The sequence below is a fragment of the Culex quinquefasciatus genome, chromosome 1 (genome assembly GCF_015732765.1).
Source record: "Culex quinquefasciatus strain JHB chromosome 1, VPISU_Cqui_1.0_pri_paternal, whole genome shotgun sequence".
In the NCBI taxonomy this organism is placed as follows: Eukaryota; Metazoa; Arthropoda; class Insecta; order Diptera; family Culicidae; genus Culex; species Culex quinquefasciatus.
Window position 1 is genome coordinate 76,285,535 of NC_051861.1, and position 18,013 is coordinate 76,303,547.

The 18,013-nt window shown below is 40.4% G+C and overlaps 3 protein-coding genes across 3 annotated transcripts in view; 1 reads left to right on the forward strand and 2 right to left on the reverse strand.

The window, feature by feature from the left end:
* The window catches only part of LOC6044984 (zinc finger protein 423), a 29,840-nt gene that overhangs the window by 1,011 nt on the left and 10,816 nt on the right, over positions 1–18,013 (reverse strand). Inside the window, exons 6-10 of the mRNA XM_038265340.1 lie at positions 13,994–15,072; positions 13,757–13,937; positions 13,502–13,690; positions 3,116–3,289; positions 1,890–3,052 (exon numbers count right to left, since the gene is read on the reverse strand). Coding sequence (XP_038121268.1) covers positions 1,890–3,052; positions 3,116–3,289; positions 13,502–13,690; positions 13,757–13,937; positions 13,994–15,072 — 2,786 coding nt within the window. The remainder of the gene's footprint in view (positions 1–1,889; positions 3,053–3,115; positions 3,290–13,501; positions 13,691–13,756; positions 13,938–13,993; positions 15,073–18,013) is intronic.
* Positions 9,216–11,000, forward strand: LOC6044981 (transcription factor grauzone). Its single transcript, XM_001862370.2, has 3 exons — positions 9,216–10,005; positions 10,065–10,356; positions 10,414–11,000. Exons 1-3 carry the CDS (start codon positions 9,312–9,314, stop codon positions 10,946–10,948), a joined length of 1,521 nt encoding a protein of 506 aa, XP_001862405.1. The 5' UTR covers positions 9,216–9,311; the 3' UTR covers positions 10,949–11,000.
* On the reverse strand, positions 13,451–15,510 carry LOC6044983 (transcription factor grauzone). The gene is made up of 4 exons (XM_038249913.1): positions 15,196–15,510; positions 13,994–15,072; positions 13,757–13,937; positions 13,451–13,690 (listed from the first exon to the last, which is right to left on the reverse strand). The coding sequence occupies exons 1-4, from the start codon at positions 15,400–15,402 to the stop codon at positions 13,496–13,498; spliced, it is 1,662 nt and encodes a 553-aa protein (XP_038105841.1). The 5' UTR covers positions 15,403–15,510; the 3' UTR covers positions 13,451–13,495.

Here is an 18,013-nt window from a genome sequence, read left to right on the forward strand (position 1 = left end):
TTTAGTTATAATTCAATATGACAGGGAAGACAACTAAAGAGGACAGATGTTCCCAAATCGCATCTTTTACAAATCAAGCATGGACAATTTGCTTAGCGATTTATCATGCACCGGCTTCCCCTATAAGGCCTTCTAACAAAAAAATACTAATGCAGTAAAAGTACAGATTGTCAAGGGAACCAGATTGGTCGATGCAAAATAAATAGGCACTGGAAACGTATGTTTTACGCTTGCAACACTGCAAAAAGTGCGAGTTTGTTTGCGGTAGTGTAATGGCTCCTTAAGTAAAAGTGGTTTATTTTACACACAGTTTTTTGTATTGCTTATTGCGAGATAAAATCACGTTTCTCCTTTGCTGTGAGTGACAGGAAATTATGAACTGAAATTCTACGTTGATTTGGCTGTCAACTTGGTTTGTTTTGAATATTTTACAAAAAGTCAGCTGAAAACTCATGGCAACCTTTGACAACAGCCCCGCGGTTCCTGCGGTCGTATCAGCGCGCGTGAACTGTAATTATTGAAGCCCGCAGTACCATCCCATAAATAAATCGTAAAGTTTTCCGAATTTTCAACTGCTGACCAGATCTGTAAACTGAAAATTACCGAAATTGTTCATCGTTCAACCGAAATTCGGTAACATTTTGTTCATTTTGACAGATGGTAACCGATCTAAACTTTACCGATTTTTCAACTACCGAATTCGGTAAAAAATATCTAAGTGTGCACAGTTGCATTATCGACAATTGACAAAGCTTAGCATGACTTTGAGTCAACAAAAGGATAAATACTAAACTGGGTGTGTTTTCTGGAAGTGACAGCTGTTTGTTTTCCACACAGCACGGTACCATATACAGAGCGGATTCCAATTAGCGAGTTGCGGATTCCAATTATACAAGTTGCAAAATGAAGATTTTCTCAGGATTGGATAACTGCGACGAGTGCTAAGAAAATGCGAGTTTTCTAACGAGTTCAACATTGCTTGAAACTCTGAAAACACCCTACAAAAAAAACTTATTTCATGCCTCATGTTGACGTCCTTTGATTGACGCACGAAGTGATTTCGTCTGTTGTGTGCTATCTTTTGACAATGACCATTTCGAGAAAATCGATTTATAAAGTTTGATGGTAAATATTTTCAAAACTATAAATGATGGAGTCAATCTTTTTATAGCAATCGGTTCGTATACTATCTATCGCTCAACAAACGCTTTATGTTTCAACTAATTTGGTTACACCAGCTAAAAGATACAGTAAATGAAAAATGTCACATATCCAGGAAACGGAAGCAGATTCCCAAAATCGGATTAAAAAATGATCGTAAAAAAATTACATTTTTAGAATTTTAAATGTCTTGAATTTTAGAAAATTTGTAAGATTTTTTTTTATTTTTTTAGAGTTGTTAAAAAAATAGGATTTATAAAACTTTTAGAATTTTTAGATTATTTTTAAGGTGGCAATTATAAACTCGGTTTTCATGAAACGCGGTTAAATTTGATTAAACATTTTACCATAAAGTTTGAAGTACTTTACCAAACTTTATAATTTTTAATAGGGACTTATGGGACCCCAAAACGATTCGAGTGAGGCCAAAACAGTCCAAATCGGTTCAGCCAGTGCTGAAAAAAATGAGTGAGAATATTTCGGTGCTCACATCCACATCCAAACACACACACAGACATTTGTTCGGTTTTTGATTCTGAGTCGATTATACGTGAAGGTGGGTCTAAAAGCTCGTATTAAGAAGTTCATTTTTCGTGTGGTTTTATAGCCTTTCCTCAATAATATGAGGAAGGCAAAACGAGGACAAAATTTCGATTAAAACGTTTTAAAGTTCAGTGTCAACGTAAAAACAATCCCCAAACCTAGTAATCATCAATCGCTATACTCACATCTTGCCACACTCCTCACACTTGATCCGCCCATGATCCGAGTCCTCGTGGTCCTGCATGTGTCGCTTGTAAGCAATTTCCCTCGAGAACGGCTTGTCGCACCGCTCACAGTGGTACTTGAGCTCCTCCGCGGTCGGATGCATTTTCCGCCGATGGGTATCCTTGGCGTACTCACTGTTAAAGCATCGCATACAGAGCTCGCACCGATAGGCGACCGGATTGAGAACCGACGTGACGTGCTGCCACAGCTTACATCGGCTGTTGTATCGATTCCCGCAGCACGTGACCACCGGTTTGATCTTGTGCTTGGACGTGCTGTGGGTGTGCAGTTGCGTGAAGGAGATGAATGACTCACCACAGGGAACACACTCGAACTTTACGTGGCCAAGCATGATCTGATCGTCGGCCGCTCGCTGCTGTCGTTTGAGCTCAATCTCTTCGCGCTTCTTTAGCTGCTCTTCATTTTTAACCGGAACTGATTTGTCCTTTCGCAGCCGATTTTCGTTATTGTATCGACGGGTTTGCCCTTTACCGTGACGAATTTTAAGGTGCCGTTTGAGGGCAACTCCACTGGTAAATGCCTCGTCACAGTGCTTGCACAGGAATGCATCCGGATTGAGAACGTAGCGTACGTGCTCCAGTAGATAGCACCGCTTGATGTACTTGGATCCGCAGCACATCACGAACGGTTTCTTGTTTCCGTGAATCTTTTCGGCATGAATGGTGAACTCTTTGAACGTAAAACTTCCAGCATCGTCGCACTCTTGGCAGGTCAGCTCAACATGCCGTCGGATAATGTTGTCCGGATGGTTTTCACCGAGGTTTGACTCAGAGTCGGCTTCATTCTCACCGCTCATCGAATCATCGGAATCAGAATTGGAATCACTTTCACTTTCCTGCTCCTCACCTTCTTTCAGTTCCACCGTGTAGAGCTGTTCGTCTTCAAACTCTTCCTGCATATCGTCCGAGAGTACTTCCTCTTTAATTTCGTTTTCAACCAGCATAACCTGGGTAATGTCCTTCTCCTCCTTGACGGTCACCGCTTCCAGTTCCGGAACCGGCTTCGTTTCATACAGCTGCTCGACATCCACGTAGAACTGATGAAACACGCTGATGGTTTCCCAGCAGACCTCGCATATCCAAGCCTGAGCTAGCTCCGCATCCTGTAAAGATCAAAACGGTTCTAAATGCTCAAATCCGAAAATAGTAACTGTAAGAACCCTTACCGAGAACCAAAAGTGTTTTCGCACGATTTCACGCAAATCCGAGTGGCAGATGTTTTGCTGATCTGTTTCGTCGTCCGGTTGCTGCAAGCAGGTCAAACAAGCGGTGCGGTCCATTGTGCCGGGATCTGGTATGGTTCTAATTGGCTGGGAGGGCAAACAATTAGGGATAATAAATTACACGCAGGGATCGTAATTGCTTTTCACACCTAATCCAAAGAAAGGGCGACGAATCTATTCAATCCAAAAACAAACAAAACGTTTTAGTTGACAGGACATCTGTCGTGTTTGGTTTGAAAGAAAGGGAAGGGATTTCCTCTTGGTTCAACAAATGGTATGCAAGTTGCACAAAAACTTGCGAACAATAAACTATCGTTCAGAAAGGGAGCGTTCTATTATTACGTAACGCAATAAAATGAATTTTTAGATACCTCCCCTCACCCCTTGTCACAAAATATCCATACAAATTTAAAAAAAGGGTCGTGGGGTGACACGGCCTCCGAACCCCCCCACCCCTACCCCAACTGCGTTACGTAATAAAAGAACGCTCCCTTTCTGAACGATAGTTTATTGTTCGCAAGTTTTTGTGCAACTTGCATACCATTTGTCGTTAATAAACATTTCCCAATCACAGGTGCAATAGGATCCAATGTCAATTTTTATGTATGTACAATGGTGAAAAACACGACTAAAAACCATATCTGATATTTTTTCATTTTTTATGCAAACAAAATTGATAAGGCAACATTTTTTCAATGGATCAACTATGGTCCTCTTGGAACGAGCTGTCAAGAAGGACCTCTTCTGTCAAGAAGGGTAGCGAAGTTAACGTTTCAAAATTTAAAAATCCATTTCAAATCTTATGTGGTCGTACCTTGGGTCGTACACAGATTCAGGGAAATGTCTGATATTATTGTTCACAACGATAAAGCTTATTTTTCTGGGTACAATGACCCTTTGTGCAACCGCAAAAGATTTGAAATGGATTTTTGAATCAATTTTTAAAAATTATAATCGCGGTTCTTCATGACAGAAAGGGTCCTACTTGACAGCTCGGGGACCATAGTTGATCCATCGAAAAAATGTTATCTTGTCAATTTATTTTTTGGCAATAAAATCATAAAAAGCAATGCTGTTAATCGTTGAATCAATGTCATCGATGTCGATGATCGTTGATTTAAACCTGGGTGATGAATAGAGAGAATGCGTAACGTGATTTTCGAATGATCCCACTTTGTTTACATCTACAAAGAAGGAGGCTGTTCAAGCACAAGCATGACTTTTTTCTTGGTGGTAAATGAGCTGTTTAATAATCAGTAGTATGTGTTTTATTTTGTCTAGTTTTTGACATTGTTTGCTAGAAAATTGGGTCCTAAAATGAAGCTTAGATTGCTGATATTATTGTTCGCAGCGATAAAGCTTATTTTTCTGAGTACAATGACCCTTTGTACGACCATAAAGAGCTTAAAATGGATTTTTAAATCAATTTTGAAAAATTAACCTCGCGGTCCTTCTTGACAGAAAAGCTCCTACTTGACAGGTCGTTCCAAGGGGACCATAGTTGATCCATCGAAAAAATGTTGTCTTGTCAAAAAAAAATTTTGCATTAAAATGAAAAAAAGTGATCAGAAATGGTTTTTAATCGTGGTTTTTACCGTTGTACATAAAAATTGGCATAGGGCTTTAGTACCCAATTGTCGCGTTTCGATAGGTTAGAAGAGATTTTTTTACGGGTGACGAAGAGCTGCGGCAAGGGTGTCATTCTGCGATGTCGCAGTTAAATTCCCTGACTGATTTTGGAATCCTGCAGCTCTTCCTGGTCCAGCGTAAAAACATCGCTACTTCTAGCGAAGCTGATCCAACAAGCAGAGAGAATTTTAACTAAACTATGTTTTCAAACGGAATCAAACAATAAAGACACCACCCGGTTTATACAACCACATTGACTCCATAAACAACTTCCATTCATAATTATAAAAAATGACGATCTCGCCTTCAACTTTCTTAAGATTTCTTGACTTCAAATCCAGGTCCTCAAAAGCCACACATTTTTCACTAAAAAAAAAACAATTTTCAATGATCGATAACAATACTCTCTACTTTTCGCGCACAGTAAATTGGTTCCACTTTGACAGTTCAAAATTGAGGCCGTTTTGCGAACCACTATTCAGCACGATAAACGTAATCGTTATCGCAGCCATCGTTGATTTAATCGTCAACGTCAACGGAGTCGTTGATTTAAACGGCGTTGATCAACGCGTTGATTATCGATAATCAACGAGTTGATCAACGGCGTTCTTTTATAGTTTTCTATTTTTTCATAAATGTTTTGATTGGGAAACAATAAGGCACTCTCCAGGATCCCTTCGAAAGATTGGCTGCGCTAGGGTCTGATTAGATTAGATTAGATTAGATTAGAAATGTTTTGATTGGGAAACATTCTCAAATTGATGTGGCATGGTTGTTCGGGGATCCGGGTGTACCAAGAGGACCGAAGTGACCGGATTTTAAACGTAATTTAAGCCTTAGCTAATTGCTGGTCACTTCCATCTCCACTTTGGTTCCCAAGTCCAACCATGATTTTCTTATGTAAATGACACCGAGGACGGACAATTGGGAACCGAGATATGGTCGGATTTTCACCGGAATTATTGTCCCGGCGGGTTTAGTAAGAGTCTCGCGTGGCTAAATATCGACAGAATTTGTTTTTCTATGATACAATACTGAATAATTCAATTGGGTACTAAAGCCCTATGCCAATTTTTATGTACAACGGTAAAAAACACGATTAAAAACCATTTCTGACCACTTTTTTTCATTTTAATGCAATTTTTTTTTTTGACAAGACAACATTTTTTCGATGGATCAACTATGGTCTCCTTGGAACGAGCTGTCAAGTAGGACCTTTTCTGTCAAGAATGACCGCGAGGTTAATTTTTCAAAATTGATTAAAAAATCCATTTTAAGCTCTTTATGGTCGTACAAAGGGTCATTGTACTCAGAAAAATAAGCTTTATCGCTGTGAACAATAATATCAGCAATCTAAGCTTCATTTTAGGACCCAATTATTGACCACATGACCCATGTTCCAGAACCCAGATTAAGATTGGCCAAGATGTCAAACTTCGTGACAGACCGGAGTAGCCTACTGAGAATGTTTCCCAATCAAAACATTTATGAAAAATCGTTCTTTCCTCATAAAACTCTAGAAAACAATTGTTACAATGCCGGGTGTGAGTAACAACAATGTTTCACGTAACAAAGAATATAGTTTTATTACACTAATTATACAAAACTAACTACTCAAATAAACAAGTCTGCTTCAGCCGGCGCGCGTGCAGTGAGTGGCGATCACACACGCGGATGTTGATGCTGTCGCGATGACAGCTTGACGTTGGAGGCGAATAGGGTGGTACCCCAACAACTATTTTAGAAAACGCCGTTGATCAGCGCCGTTTAAATCAACGACCTCGCGAAGCGTTGACGATTACAAAGTCGAAAGCGTTGTTACAGTTGAGAATTCCACACCTTAACACGTCCACACGTCCTCTGTTTTCTCCGGCAATCCTGCTGCTGCTGTGGACTTCGTACAACTGAGTGCACACCGTTGATTTCAACGATTAACAGCATTGATAAACAGTGATCACAAGTTTTTAAGCGTGTTTTTACCGTTGTACAATAAAAATACATATGGCGTTAGTACTCTATTAATAACACCCAGTCAACTCAATCGGAATTCTGAAACGGAATTCAATTCGAATCTTTTACGTATTCCGTTTCAAACGCAACAACCGATTCCGTGGTTGCAACAACCGATTCCGTTTGAGTTAACTGGGCATCAGCTAATTGGGTACTAAAGCCCTATGTCAATTTTTATGTACAACGGTAAAAAACACGATTAAAAACAATTTCTGATCACTTTTTTTCATTTTAATCCATTTTTTTTTTTTTTTTGACAAGACAACATTTTTTCGATGCTGGGACGGGACGGCCGGATAGAGTCTTCTTTTTGAGTGTTTACGTTTGTATTCTTCTTCTGTTTTTTTGCAAGAAAATTTGTGTTCGAAAACAAATATCAAGCAATCTGTGATTCAGATAGCTTGACAATTCAAATTTTCTTGATGATGTTTTTCAACTCAGTGCTCAAGCATGCGGATGACTTTTCTTTGGTTGAAATGTTGTTTAGTTTTCCTCGCAGATTTTTTTGAATTTGGCTGTTAAAATTTGCGGTTGGACGTGGGTGGAGAATCCTGAGTTTATGTTCCATCGTTTTACGGTGGATCCGTTCATAAGGAGCTGCCGGATACAAATCACTTGAAATGGTTGGCAAATCAAAGATGAGTAAAAAAATGTTCACTTCTTTCTCCCAACTTAATACTCTAAACAGTTTCCGTCCTTGCCCTGATAAAAAGTCTAACTAACAGGATATCGTTGCCAAATAAAATTACTATTACTATTACTATTACTATTTTTTATGTGTTTTTATAAGTAAGTTTTTAATTTTCATTTGGATGTGAAAAATGCAATACGATTTAAATGCGTTTTCTTACTTCAATCTAAAAAATCCTAAAAAGCCTACAAGCGAGCCTGCAAGTCATTAAATGGGAGGAGATTTTTCCTAGATCTGCTCCTGTCGTTGTCCCGTTACGCAAAGAAAGTAAATAAATCTTTCCCAGTTCCTCAAAGAGGAGCACGTCCAATTCAACGGCAATTTTACTCAGCTTTGAAGAAAGTTAACATTCCATAGGTCGCACGCCCTAAGGTGTCAGAATCGAAAGAAATGGCTGGCAAGAATTCAAATTTGTACCAATTCATTCACTTCAAAGAGCAAAAAGTTTGTTTTTCAATTTGTGGCAATGAGTTGAAATAAAAAAGTGCGAAAAAAATCAAATAGGCTAAACTGTGGCCATTATTTTTGTTTGCTTTTTAAATCCAGTACGATGTTGTTTCTTCACGCCACATTTTAATTTCATGGGAATCACAGGTTTAATATTGTTCAATCTAGATGACATTTCTATGTAACGCGAAAAAAATAACAATAGTTTTAAATGGGCAAAAGAATAGTCAGTTCATGAAATGTATTATTTTTAAATTGAAAATGCTGATAAGTCAACATTTGGTGTATGATAGAAATAAATGCCTTTCAATTGAAAATATTTTAAACAATCTATTAATGCAATTTACAATTATTTGTGAAATTGATTTATTTTTTTAATTTTCTCAACTCCAATTACAATACTTCTCATTTTCTCCTAATAAGAAAGGACTGGTTTAGGTTGACAGAAGCGGCCATGTTGAAAGTGGTTTAGTTTGACAATAGGTTTTTTTCTCTCTGTTTATCCCATCCCAGTTTCGATGAATCAACTATGGTCCCTTGAACGAGCTGTCAAGTAGGAGCTTTTTGTCAAGAAGGACCGCGAGGTTATTTTTTCAAAATTGATCAAAAATGGATTTTTAAATCAATTTTGAAAAAATTACCTCGCGGTCCTTCTTGACAGAAAAGCTCCTACTTGACAACTCGTTCCAAGGGGACCATAGTTGATCCATCGAAAAAATGTTGACCTGTCAAAAAATGCATTTAAATGAAAAAACTGATCAGAAATTGTTTTTAATCCTGTTTTTTTACCATTGTACATAAAAATTGACATAGGGCTTTAGTACCCAATTGGGTCCAAAAAAGGAAGCTTAGATTGCTGATATTGTTGTTTACCGCGATAAAGCTTATTTTTCTGAGTACAATGACCCTTTGTACGTCCACAAAGAGTTTAAAATGGATTTTTAAATCAATTTTGAAAAATTAACCTCGCGGTCCTTCTTGACAGAAAAGCTCCTACTTGACAGCTCGTTCCAAGGGGACCATAGTTGATCCATCGAAAAAATGTTGTCTTTTCAATATTTTTTTTTGCATTAAAATGAAAAAAAAAGTGATCAGAAATGGTTTTTAATCGTGTTTTTTACCGTTGTACATAAAAATTGACATAGGGCTTTAGCACAAAAAAATTCAAACACACAGAACTGATTTCAAATAGATTGCCATAAAAAGTTCAGTCAATTTAGAGTCGGATTCTATAAGAGTGTATTAAATAAAAACAGGCCTGTCAAACGTTGCCGAGTTTTGTTTCAGCGTCATACACAAAATTCGGTTTGGTTAAATGTAATTATTGTTTACTGGCCGGAACGAAAAAAAAAAGTTACAAATATGGAGGAGATTCCGACAACTGCAGAGTTCTTCCTCCCTTTGGACCGCTGCTTCGCCTGTTTCTCCAGCCCAGGAGAAGGTCATCCAATTTTGGGCAGCCAATCCGAGTTCAACATCGCCGACATGCTCGAAAAACACTTCTGGTTCCACCGGGATGACTTCCAGGACGGTGAAGTCCTCTGTCCGGATTGCCGCAACCAGCTGGAGAGCTTTCATCGGTTTTACCTGGTCGTCGAACAAAATCATCGGATCAAGATTGAGCGCAAACCGTCACCGGATCCGACCAAGACGGAGGACGTCTCGATGCTTCCATTGCTTGAAGTAAAGCTGGAAGCGCCAGAGATCGCTGACGATGGGGAACAAGATCAGTCTTCTTCCAGCGATGACGAGTTCAAACCGGATGACGACGGTGGGTTGTCGACGGATGAGAGTGACAGCAAGTCCGAGGGTGATGAGAAACACGAAGAATCTCCCGAACGGAAGAAGCGCAAATATGTAAAGCGGAAGGAGCGGGGGGAACCACCTGCACCGAGAAAGAAAATCAACTACAAGGTGAAGAACGCCGAGCAGTTGGCCGAAGAGGATGAGATCATTAGGACCCACGTGCAGTACATCTGCGAGTACTGCCAGATGAATTGTACAACGTTCTCGGCTTATCACCGGCATGTGCTGGATGAACACAACACCACAAAAGGTAATGCGATCAACGATGGTTGTTTCAACTGAATATCAACAGGTTCTTGCTCATTTTAGCATTTATCCTTTGCTGCGGGAAACGGTACTACAAGAAGAAAGGTCTGCTAGAACATGTTCAACGGCTGGCCAATCCCGACTTGTTCAAGTGTGAAATCTGTGAAAAGACCTTCGTGAATTCGTTTGGATTGCAGAAACATACCGAAGAACTGCACGGACCGGAAGAGTCTAAAATTTTTGCATGTAGCAGATGTCCCAAGCGGTTCGTCAAGCAAGGGCAGCTAACGCTCCACCTGAGAGGGCACGAAAATTTAGACAAAGAGCTGGCTAAATGTCCAATTTGTGATAGACGGTTAGTAACTTAGACTTCATCACCTTTGAGCAACTAAGTCAAAAGATCTTTTTACAGATATCCCTCGGAAGCAATCCTGCGAACTCACATTAAGAAGAGCCACACGCGGCCAACCGACTTCATTTGCGATATTTGTGCGAAAGGGTTCTACTCAAAGTCGGAGTTTATGCGGCATAAGGTCGAGCACGAGTTCAGTCCGGCTGAACTGCGGCGCCAGTGCGAAATATGTCTACAATGGCTCAAGAACGAAGCCAACTGGAAGAAACATTGCGCCCGGCACAAGCAGGGACCGGTCACGTGTGACATTTGCATGCATGTTTCGCCCACCAAGCACAGCCTCGCTGCCCACAAAAGGAACCGTCACAGGGCTCCGAATCCGGCCCTGACATGCCAAGAGTGTGGCAAGGAATTTAAGCGGGCGATCAGCCTGAAGGAACATTTGGCCTCGCATACCGGAGAAGCGCTCTATTTTTGTACGTTTTGTCCGCGGACGTTCAATTCGAACGCAAACATGTTCTCCCATCGGAAGAAGATGCACCCCCAGGAGTGGCTGGAACTTCGGAACGCTCAACAAGCAAACCAGTTTAGCTAAAACGGATTAAGTGTACTCTTCCCAGTATTTTAATAAAATGTTCTACTTAAAATTCGTTGGTGGCTCGGCTCGGCTCGATTCAACAAGTCCTCCTGAGAGTTTCTTAGTTCGGAAGGCACTGTTATCTCGTTGAAGTTTCAGTGGGTTAAACTGGCTTAAAACCATCATAGTAGCATTCAGTGTATAGTTTAGTCAATTTTATTGATTTTGATTTTACCGTGTAGGCATTTCAAAACAAAACCACCACACGCTCATTCCAAATAACTAATTTTTGAATTATTTTCACTCAAATTTTGTCAAAGCCTCATCCTACTCAGAAATTAGTAGAGTTTTGATTTCGCACATTCCCAGTAGAGAAACATTCTAGCAGAGCTGGTTCTGCCAGAATCCTGCTACAACGGTAGATCGATTCGAATTGAATTCCGTTTTAGAATTCCGATTGAGTTGACTGGGAGGGTGCGGGTTAAATTCACAAAGAAATAGAGCTATCTAAGCCCGATCTCACACACACTAGCACACCATTTGTTTTGCTGGCTAGTACAAAATTTAACCTCACTTTTTTTCGTGTACGTACACGCAATACATGCGCACGTAGATAACTCTATACAGCAGAAAATTAATTTAATTGAAAAAATAACTCAGAAATGATTCTTTTGATATGAGCGTGCAAAATACAACAACAACAAAAACTTTAGACGGATGTCATTGACCTGCATGCAGACATGTTTGATTGCAGTCATGATTGAATGGATGAGTTTTGAATCTTTTTCCGTGAATTTTTGGCATTTAAGTCGCGTTTAAATCGGTTTTATACAGTTAATTTCTAAGGTTACGTCCTATTGAACGCCTGCTGAAAATGTCAACAAAAAGCGAATCCGCCCCATCAAGTGACCGCTGTTTCGCTTGCTTTTCCATCTCGGACGAAACGCTATCGATCCTACACGGCGAAACTGAGTTTAGCATTGTCAGTCTGTTCGAGAAGCACTTCTGGTTCCACCCGGATGACTTCCGCGAGAATCAGTTTCTCTGCCCGTCTTGCTGGAACCAGCTCGAGAGCTTCCACCGCTTCTATCTGGTTGTGGAGCAAAATCATCGGATCAAAAGCGAACGGAAGCCTTCGCCGGATCGGATTGACGAGGGACAACTCCTGCCTCCGGTTGAGGTGAAGCTGGAGGAACTGGATGTGAGCAGTGAGCCGGATGATTCGAGCGACGATGAGTTCAAACCGGACGACGATCAGTCTGAGGAAGCCGAAACAAAGGTGGAAGAACCTCGCAAGAAGCGAAAGTACACCAAACGGAAAAAGCCGGGCGATCCTCCGGCGCCCCGAAAAAGCGCGGCAAATACAAGATAAAGAACGCCGAAGAGCTGGCACAGGAAGATGAATTTATCAAAACTCACGTGAAATATAACTGTGAATTTTGTATGGAGGATTGCTTCACATTCACGGCGTACCAACGGCATGTACTGGATGAACATGACTCTGACAAGGCTTACATTACTTGTTGCGGGAAGAAATACTACAAGAAGAAAGCTCTGCTGGAGCATGTCCAGCGGTTGACGAACCCCGACATGTTCCAGTGCGATATTTGCAAGAAAAGCTTTGTGAACTCTTACGGCAGACAGAAGCACATGGAGGACGTGCACGTTCCGGACGAGCTGAAGAACTTTGCCTGCAACAGGTGCCCGAAACGGTTCATGAAAGAAAGTCAGCTTGCTTACCATCTCAAGGGTCATGAAAACCTGGACAAAGGAGTGGCCAAGTGTCATATCTGTGATAAAAGGTAATACTACATTCCTCACTTTTCTGTTGAACATTTTCTAAGATTCCAGTCTCTTACAGTTATGCCACCGAAGCCCTGCTCAAAACCCACATCAAATCCAGCCACGAGCGACCAACCGATTTCATCTGCGACATTTGCGCGAAAGGATTCTTTTCCAAGACGGAATTCGCCCGACACAAGCTGACTCACGAACTGACCCCGGCTGAGCTACGACGCCAGTGCGACATTTGCCAAAAGTGGCTCAAGAGCGAAGCCAACTGGAAGAAACATCTGATCCGCCATCGGCACGGTCCAGTCAAGTGCAACCAGTGTGACCACGAATCGCCCTCCAAGCACAGCCTTGCTGCCCACAAAAGAAACCGCCACGGGGCCCCAAACCCGGCGCTAACTTGCCAGGAGTGCGGAAAGCAGTTCAAGCGGATATTGAACCTACGCGAGCACATGGTGAGCCACACCGGCGAAGGTGCGCTCTACTCGTGCTGTTTTTGCTCGCGGACGTTCAACTCGAGGGCGAACATGTTTTCACACCGGAAGAAGATGCATCCGCAGGAGTGGCTGGAGCTGAGGACGGCCCAGCAAGCATCGCAGTTTACTTGAATAATGATTCGTTGAAATGGATAATGATCTTTGATTTGCTTCTTCGAAATCTCCATGTCTCACATGTCAGCAAGGCTAGGGATGTCATCAAACGGTTGGAAACTCAATCTAGAACTAAAAATCCTGTACAAAACAAACATTTATTGCAATTCTAGACAATCCAGCTTCAAGCTGGCTGTTGCTGCTGCGGCTGCTGAAACTGCTCCTGCATCAGGTTCGGATTTTTCCTCATCTTGTCCTCGAGCCACTCCTTCGGGTGCATCTTTTTCCGATGCGAGGCTCGATTCGCATTCGAGTTGAACGTTTTGTCGCAGAAATCACAAGAGTACAGTACGTCTCCGGTGTGCGATGCCATGTGCTCCTACAAATAGATACGAAGTATGATAGTACAATCATTACGTTGACGAAACCGCGGCCACAAAAATACCTTAAAATTGATCATTCGCTTAAACACCTTCTCGCACACCGAGCAAGTCAGATCGTCTTTGCGATGCTGAGCCTTGTGATATTTCAGAGTCATAACGCTCGAACATTCCTGCCCGCAGATGTCGCACCGTTGAGTTCCAGAGTGACGGAGCATGTGCTTGCGCAGACCTCGCTGATAAACCCTGCAAGAAGACGTTCTGTAAAAGGTTCCAGAAACCCCTCAAACCAAAGCACTCACCAAGCGTTACAATCCGTACACTGAACCCGCTCCATCGACAACTGTTTGACCTTCTTGGCTTCCTCGTCGTGGGAGTCAACGTGCGACTTGTACGACGTGTAAATGTTGTAGCTCTTGGCGCAGATGTGACACACGTACTTGTCCGGTTTATTCTCGTGCACTTCCTCGTTGTGGTGTCGGAGCAGAGAAGCGTACGCAAAGTAGCGATTGCACGGTTCGCAGTGGAACTTCTTTTCCTGCAGATTGCGGTGGTACTTTTCGTGCAGGTTCAGGAATCGCTTCTGCGCGAACCTCTTTGGACACACGCTACACTGCAACGTCTTTTCCTCCTCGTCCACGTGCATCGATCGCATGTGCCTCTTGAGCGCTTCCCGATCGCCAAACTGCTTCGAACAGATCTTGCAAGCAAACTGGGACGGGTTGAGGTGGAACTGGATATGATCGACGAGCCGTGGCTTGCGAGAAAACTTGAGATTACAGCAGAAAATATACGCCAGCTTATCGTGCAACACCGTTGAGTGCTGCTGCAGATCTTCGAACGTTCCAAACTTTTCGCTGCAAGTGTCACATACCAGATTGACCGTTTCCGCAATGAAGCTCTCATCCTGAATGTCCTTCTGCCATCCTTGAACCGGTCGACCTACCCTTCGCTTCCCGGTTTTCTTTTTTTCCTTCTTCTTACCCGAACCAGGTTTTCTTCCCCTTTTCCGCACCGGTTCTTCCTCATACTCCGAATCATCCTCTTGGGAACTTTCATTCAGCTCATCATCATCCTCAGAATCTTCCTCCTTCAACATCGGACTGTCCCCTCCCCCTCCGAAATCATCTCCGTCGCTTTCCGCTTTCGAACCCTCATTCGACTCGTCACCCTCGCTCTTCACGACGACATCTTCGGCGACAAAGACCGTCGCCTGCAGTGGCTCCTCCTGCTTCACCTCCAGAAACTGATCGGGCTGTAGCTGCAGGGGCAGTTGCGGATGTTTGGCGTGGATGCTCTCCACCTCGGTGTAGAATTGATGGAAGTCGTGGATTTTGGTCCAGCAAACGGGGCACAGAATGCCGTACAGACTTTCGGATTCCTGAGAGGGGGGCGACAATTGTAGCGTTAGTTTGGATGAAAAAAAAAAACAGAATCAAGGATTCAACTCATCCCAACGAAACCCATTGGCTAAGGAAATTTTCAAAGTCAAAGTTTTAGTTACCTTTAGGCACAATAACTTTATGAAAATACCACCAACTGAGGCAAGTAAGCTAAAACACATGTTTACTCCGTAATAAGTACACCCACGCGCATAGTGTAGGGCAGGGGTGCTCAAAGTTTTTGGATGCCGGGCCAAAATTTGATGCTCAAATGAGCTTGCGGGCCAAATGTATAAAAAAGGTAATTGAAAAAAAATAAATAACTTCATTTTAATTTAAAAGGAAAAAAACTACATCTATTAATTGAAGTTTTGAGAATTTGCTGTTACTTTTTGAACATTTCCAGACTTTTTTTTTTATTATGCCTTATAAACATATGAAACAAAATAGCTTATAGGACCTTTAAAAAAAACTCTAGATTTTCGTTATTTAAAAAATAAAAGACAGTTTTCCATCAGTTTTATTGCTTTACCTAAACAACTTTGCAATGAAAAAAAAAAAGAAAATGTATTATTCTCAAAAAGTGTAAGATTGGACGAAAATAAAAATTTAAGCGAATTTTCTTTCGCTCTAGATTTCTAGATATTTTTGAGTAAACCCGAACATGCTCAAATTGAAAATAAATGCAGAGGTATGAATTTTAAATTGATTTCAGCTGATTGCACATTATTTTCAATTAAAATTTGCATGTTTGCCTGGAAAAATATTTTTGTCTCTGATTTTTCGAGCCGGGGAAGAGTTGGATTGAAAATGGCTTTGAAAAATATTTGCAACAGTCTTATTCCTCTGATTTTAACATTTAGTCTGCCTGAATGAGATGGTAGCGAATCAGATTCGTTATCCAACTGAGCAGTTCTCTACGGAATCGGTCTTTTTTCTTTAATTTTAATTTTTGTATTTTTTAATCCGGCTGAAACTTTTTTGGTGCCTTCGGTATGCCCAAAGAAGCCATTTTGCATCATTAGTTTGTCCATATAATTTTCCATACAAATTTGGCAGCTGTTCATACAAAAATGATATGTGAAAATTCAAAAATCTGTATCTTTTGAAGGAATTTTTTAATCGAGTTGGTGTCTTCGACAAAGTTGTAGGTATGGATATGGACTACACTGAAAAAAAATGATACGCGATAAAAAAAATTTTGGTGATTTTTTATTTAACTTTTTGTCACTAAAACTTGATTTGAAAAAAAAAACACTATTTTTGATTTTTTTTAATTAATTTTTGATATGTTTTAGAGGACATAAAATGCCAACTTTTCAGAAATTTCCAGAATGGGCAAAAAATCTTTGACCGAGTTATGATTTTTTGAATCAATACTGATTTTTTTCAAAAAATCGAAATATCGGTCGCAAACATTTTTCAACTTCATTTTTCAATGTAAAATCGAATTTGCAATCAAAAAGTACTTTAGTGAATTTTTGATAAAGTGCACCGTTTTCAAGTTATAAATATTTTTAGGTAACTTAGCATTAGCAATAAAGGTCGCACAATTCCGGATGGCTGCACAACGCTTATCTTGCTGTTTAACTGTAATTAAACGTATGATAGCACTAGACTCTCATCCGGTTACAATATTCCAACACGGGAGATACCATGTTTTCCTCTTTAGATGAGCGTGTAATACTATCCAGTAAGATAAGGGGCTCCTGGCCGGTACCTTGCTAACCTCGGGGATTGGAAGGTATGTTAGTAAACATCTATCTAGAATGCGCAGAGATCTCTACGTCACCTAGTGGTATAGATGTTTGTAGGGAGGTTTTGGACTCAATGTTAGTAAATTGAACGTTTGTTTTTTTTAACACCGCCACCACCACCACCACCAAAACCATACCATCACCACAAAAAGTCATGCTAGATTTAAATACAAATACATTACAAAACGAACACAACAATAAAACCATCTTCCTGGCCTGCTGCCCACACGATACTAACGCGCAATAAAATTAATAACCACAATGACCCCCCACTGCATGCATGACTCGAACATGAACACGAACATAGCACAAAGAGAACACCACAAAAATCTATCTTCCCATCACCACTGCTTGCACGATACTCTAAATATTTTTAGGTAACTTTTTTGAAAATTGTCGCAGTTTTTCATTTTTTATAATTAGTGCCCATGTTTGCCCACCTTTGAAAAAAATATTTTTGAAAAGCTGAGAAAATTCTCTATATTTTGCTTTATTGAACTTTGTTGATGCGACCCATAGTTGCTGAGATATTGCTATGCAAAGGCTAAAAAACAGGAAAATTGATGTTTTCTAAGTCTCACCCAAACAACCCAACATTTTCTAATGTCGATATATCAGCAACTATAAATCCGATTTACAGTAATAAAACATGAAACATTCGTGAAATTTTCCGACCTTTTCGAAAAAAATATTTTCAAAAATTTAAAATCAAGACTAACATTTCAAATGGTCGTAATATTGATTGTTTGGCCCGTTTAAAATGTTAGTCTTGATTTTAAATTTTTGAAAATATTTTTTTCGAAAAGGTCGGAAAATTTCACGAATGTTTCATGTTTTATTACTGTAAATCGGATTTATAGTTGCTGATATATCGACATTAGAAAATGTTGGGTTGTTTGGGTGAGACTTAGAAAACATCAATTTTCCTGTTTTTTAGCCTTTGCATAGCAATATCTCAGCAACTATGGGTCGCATCAACAAAGTTCAATAAAGCAAAATATAGAGAATTTTCTCAGCTTTTCAAAAATATTTTTTCAAAGGTGGGCAAACATGAGCACTAATTATAAAAAATGAAAAAATGCGACAATTTTCAAAAAAGTTAAGTAAAAATGGTTATAACTTGAAAACGGTGCACTTTATCAAAAATTAACTAAAGTACTTTTTGATTGCAAATTCGATTTTA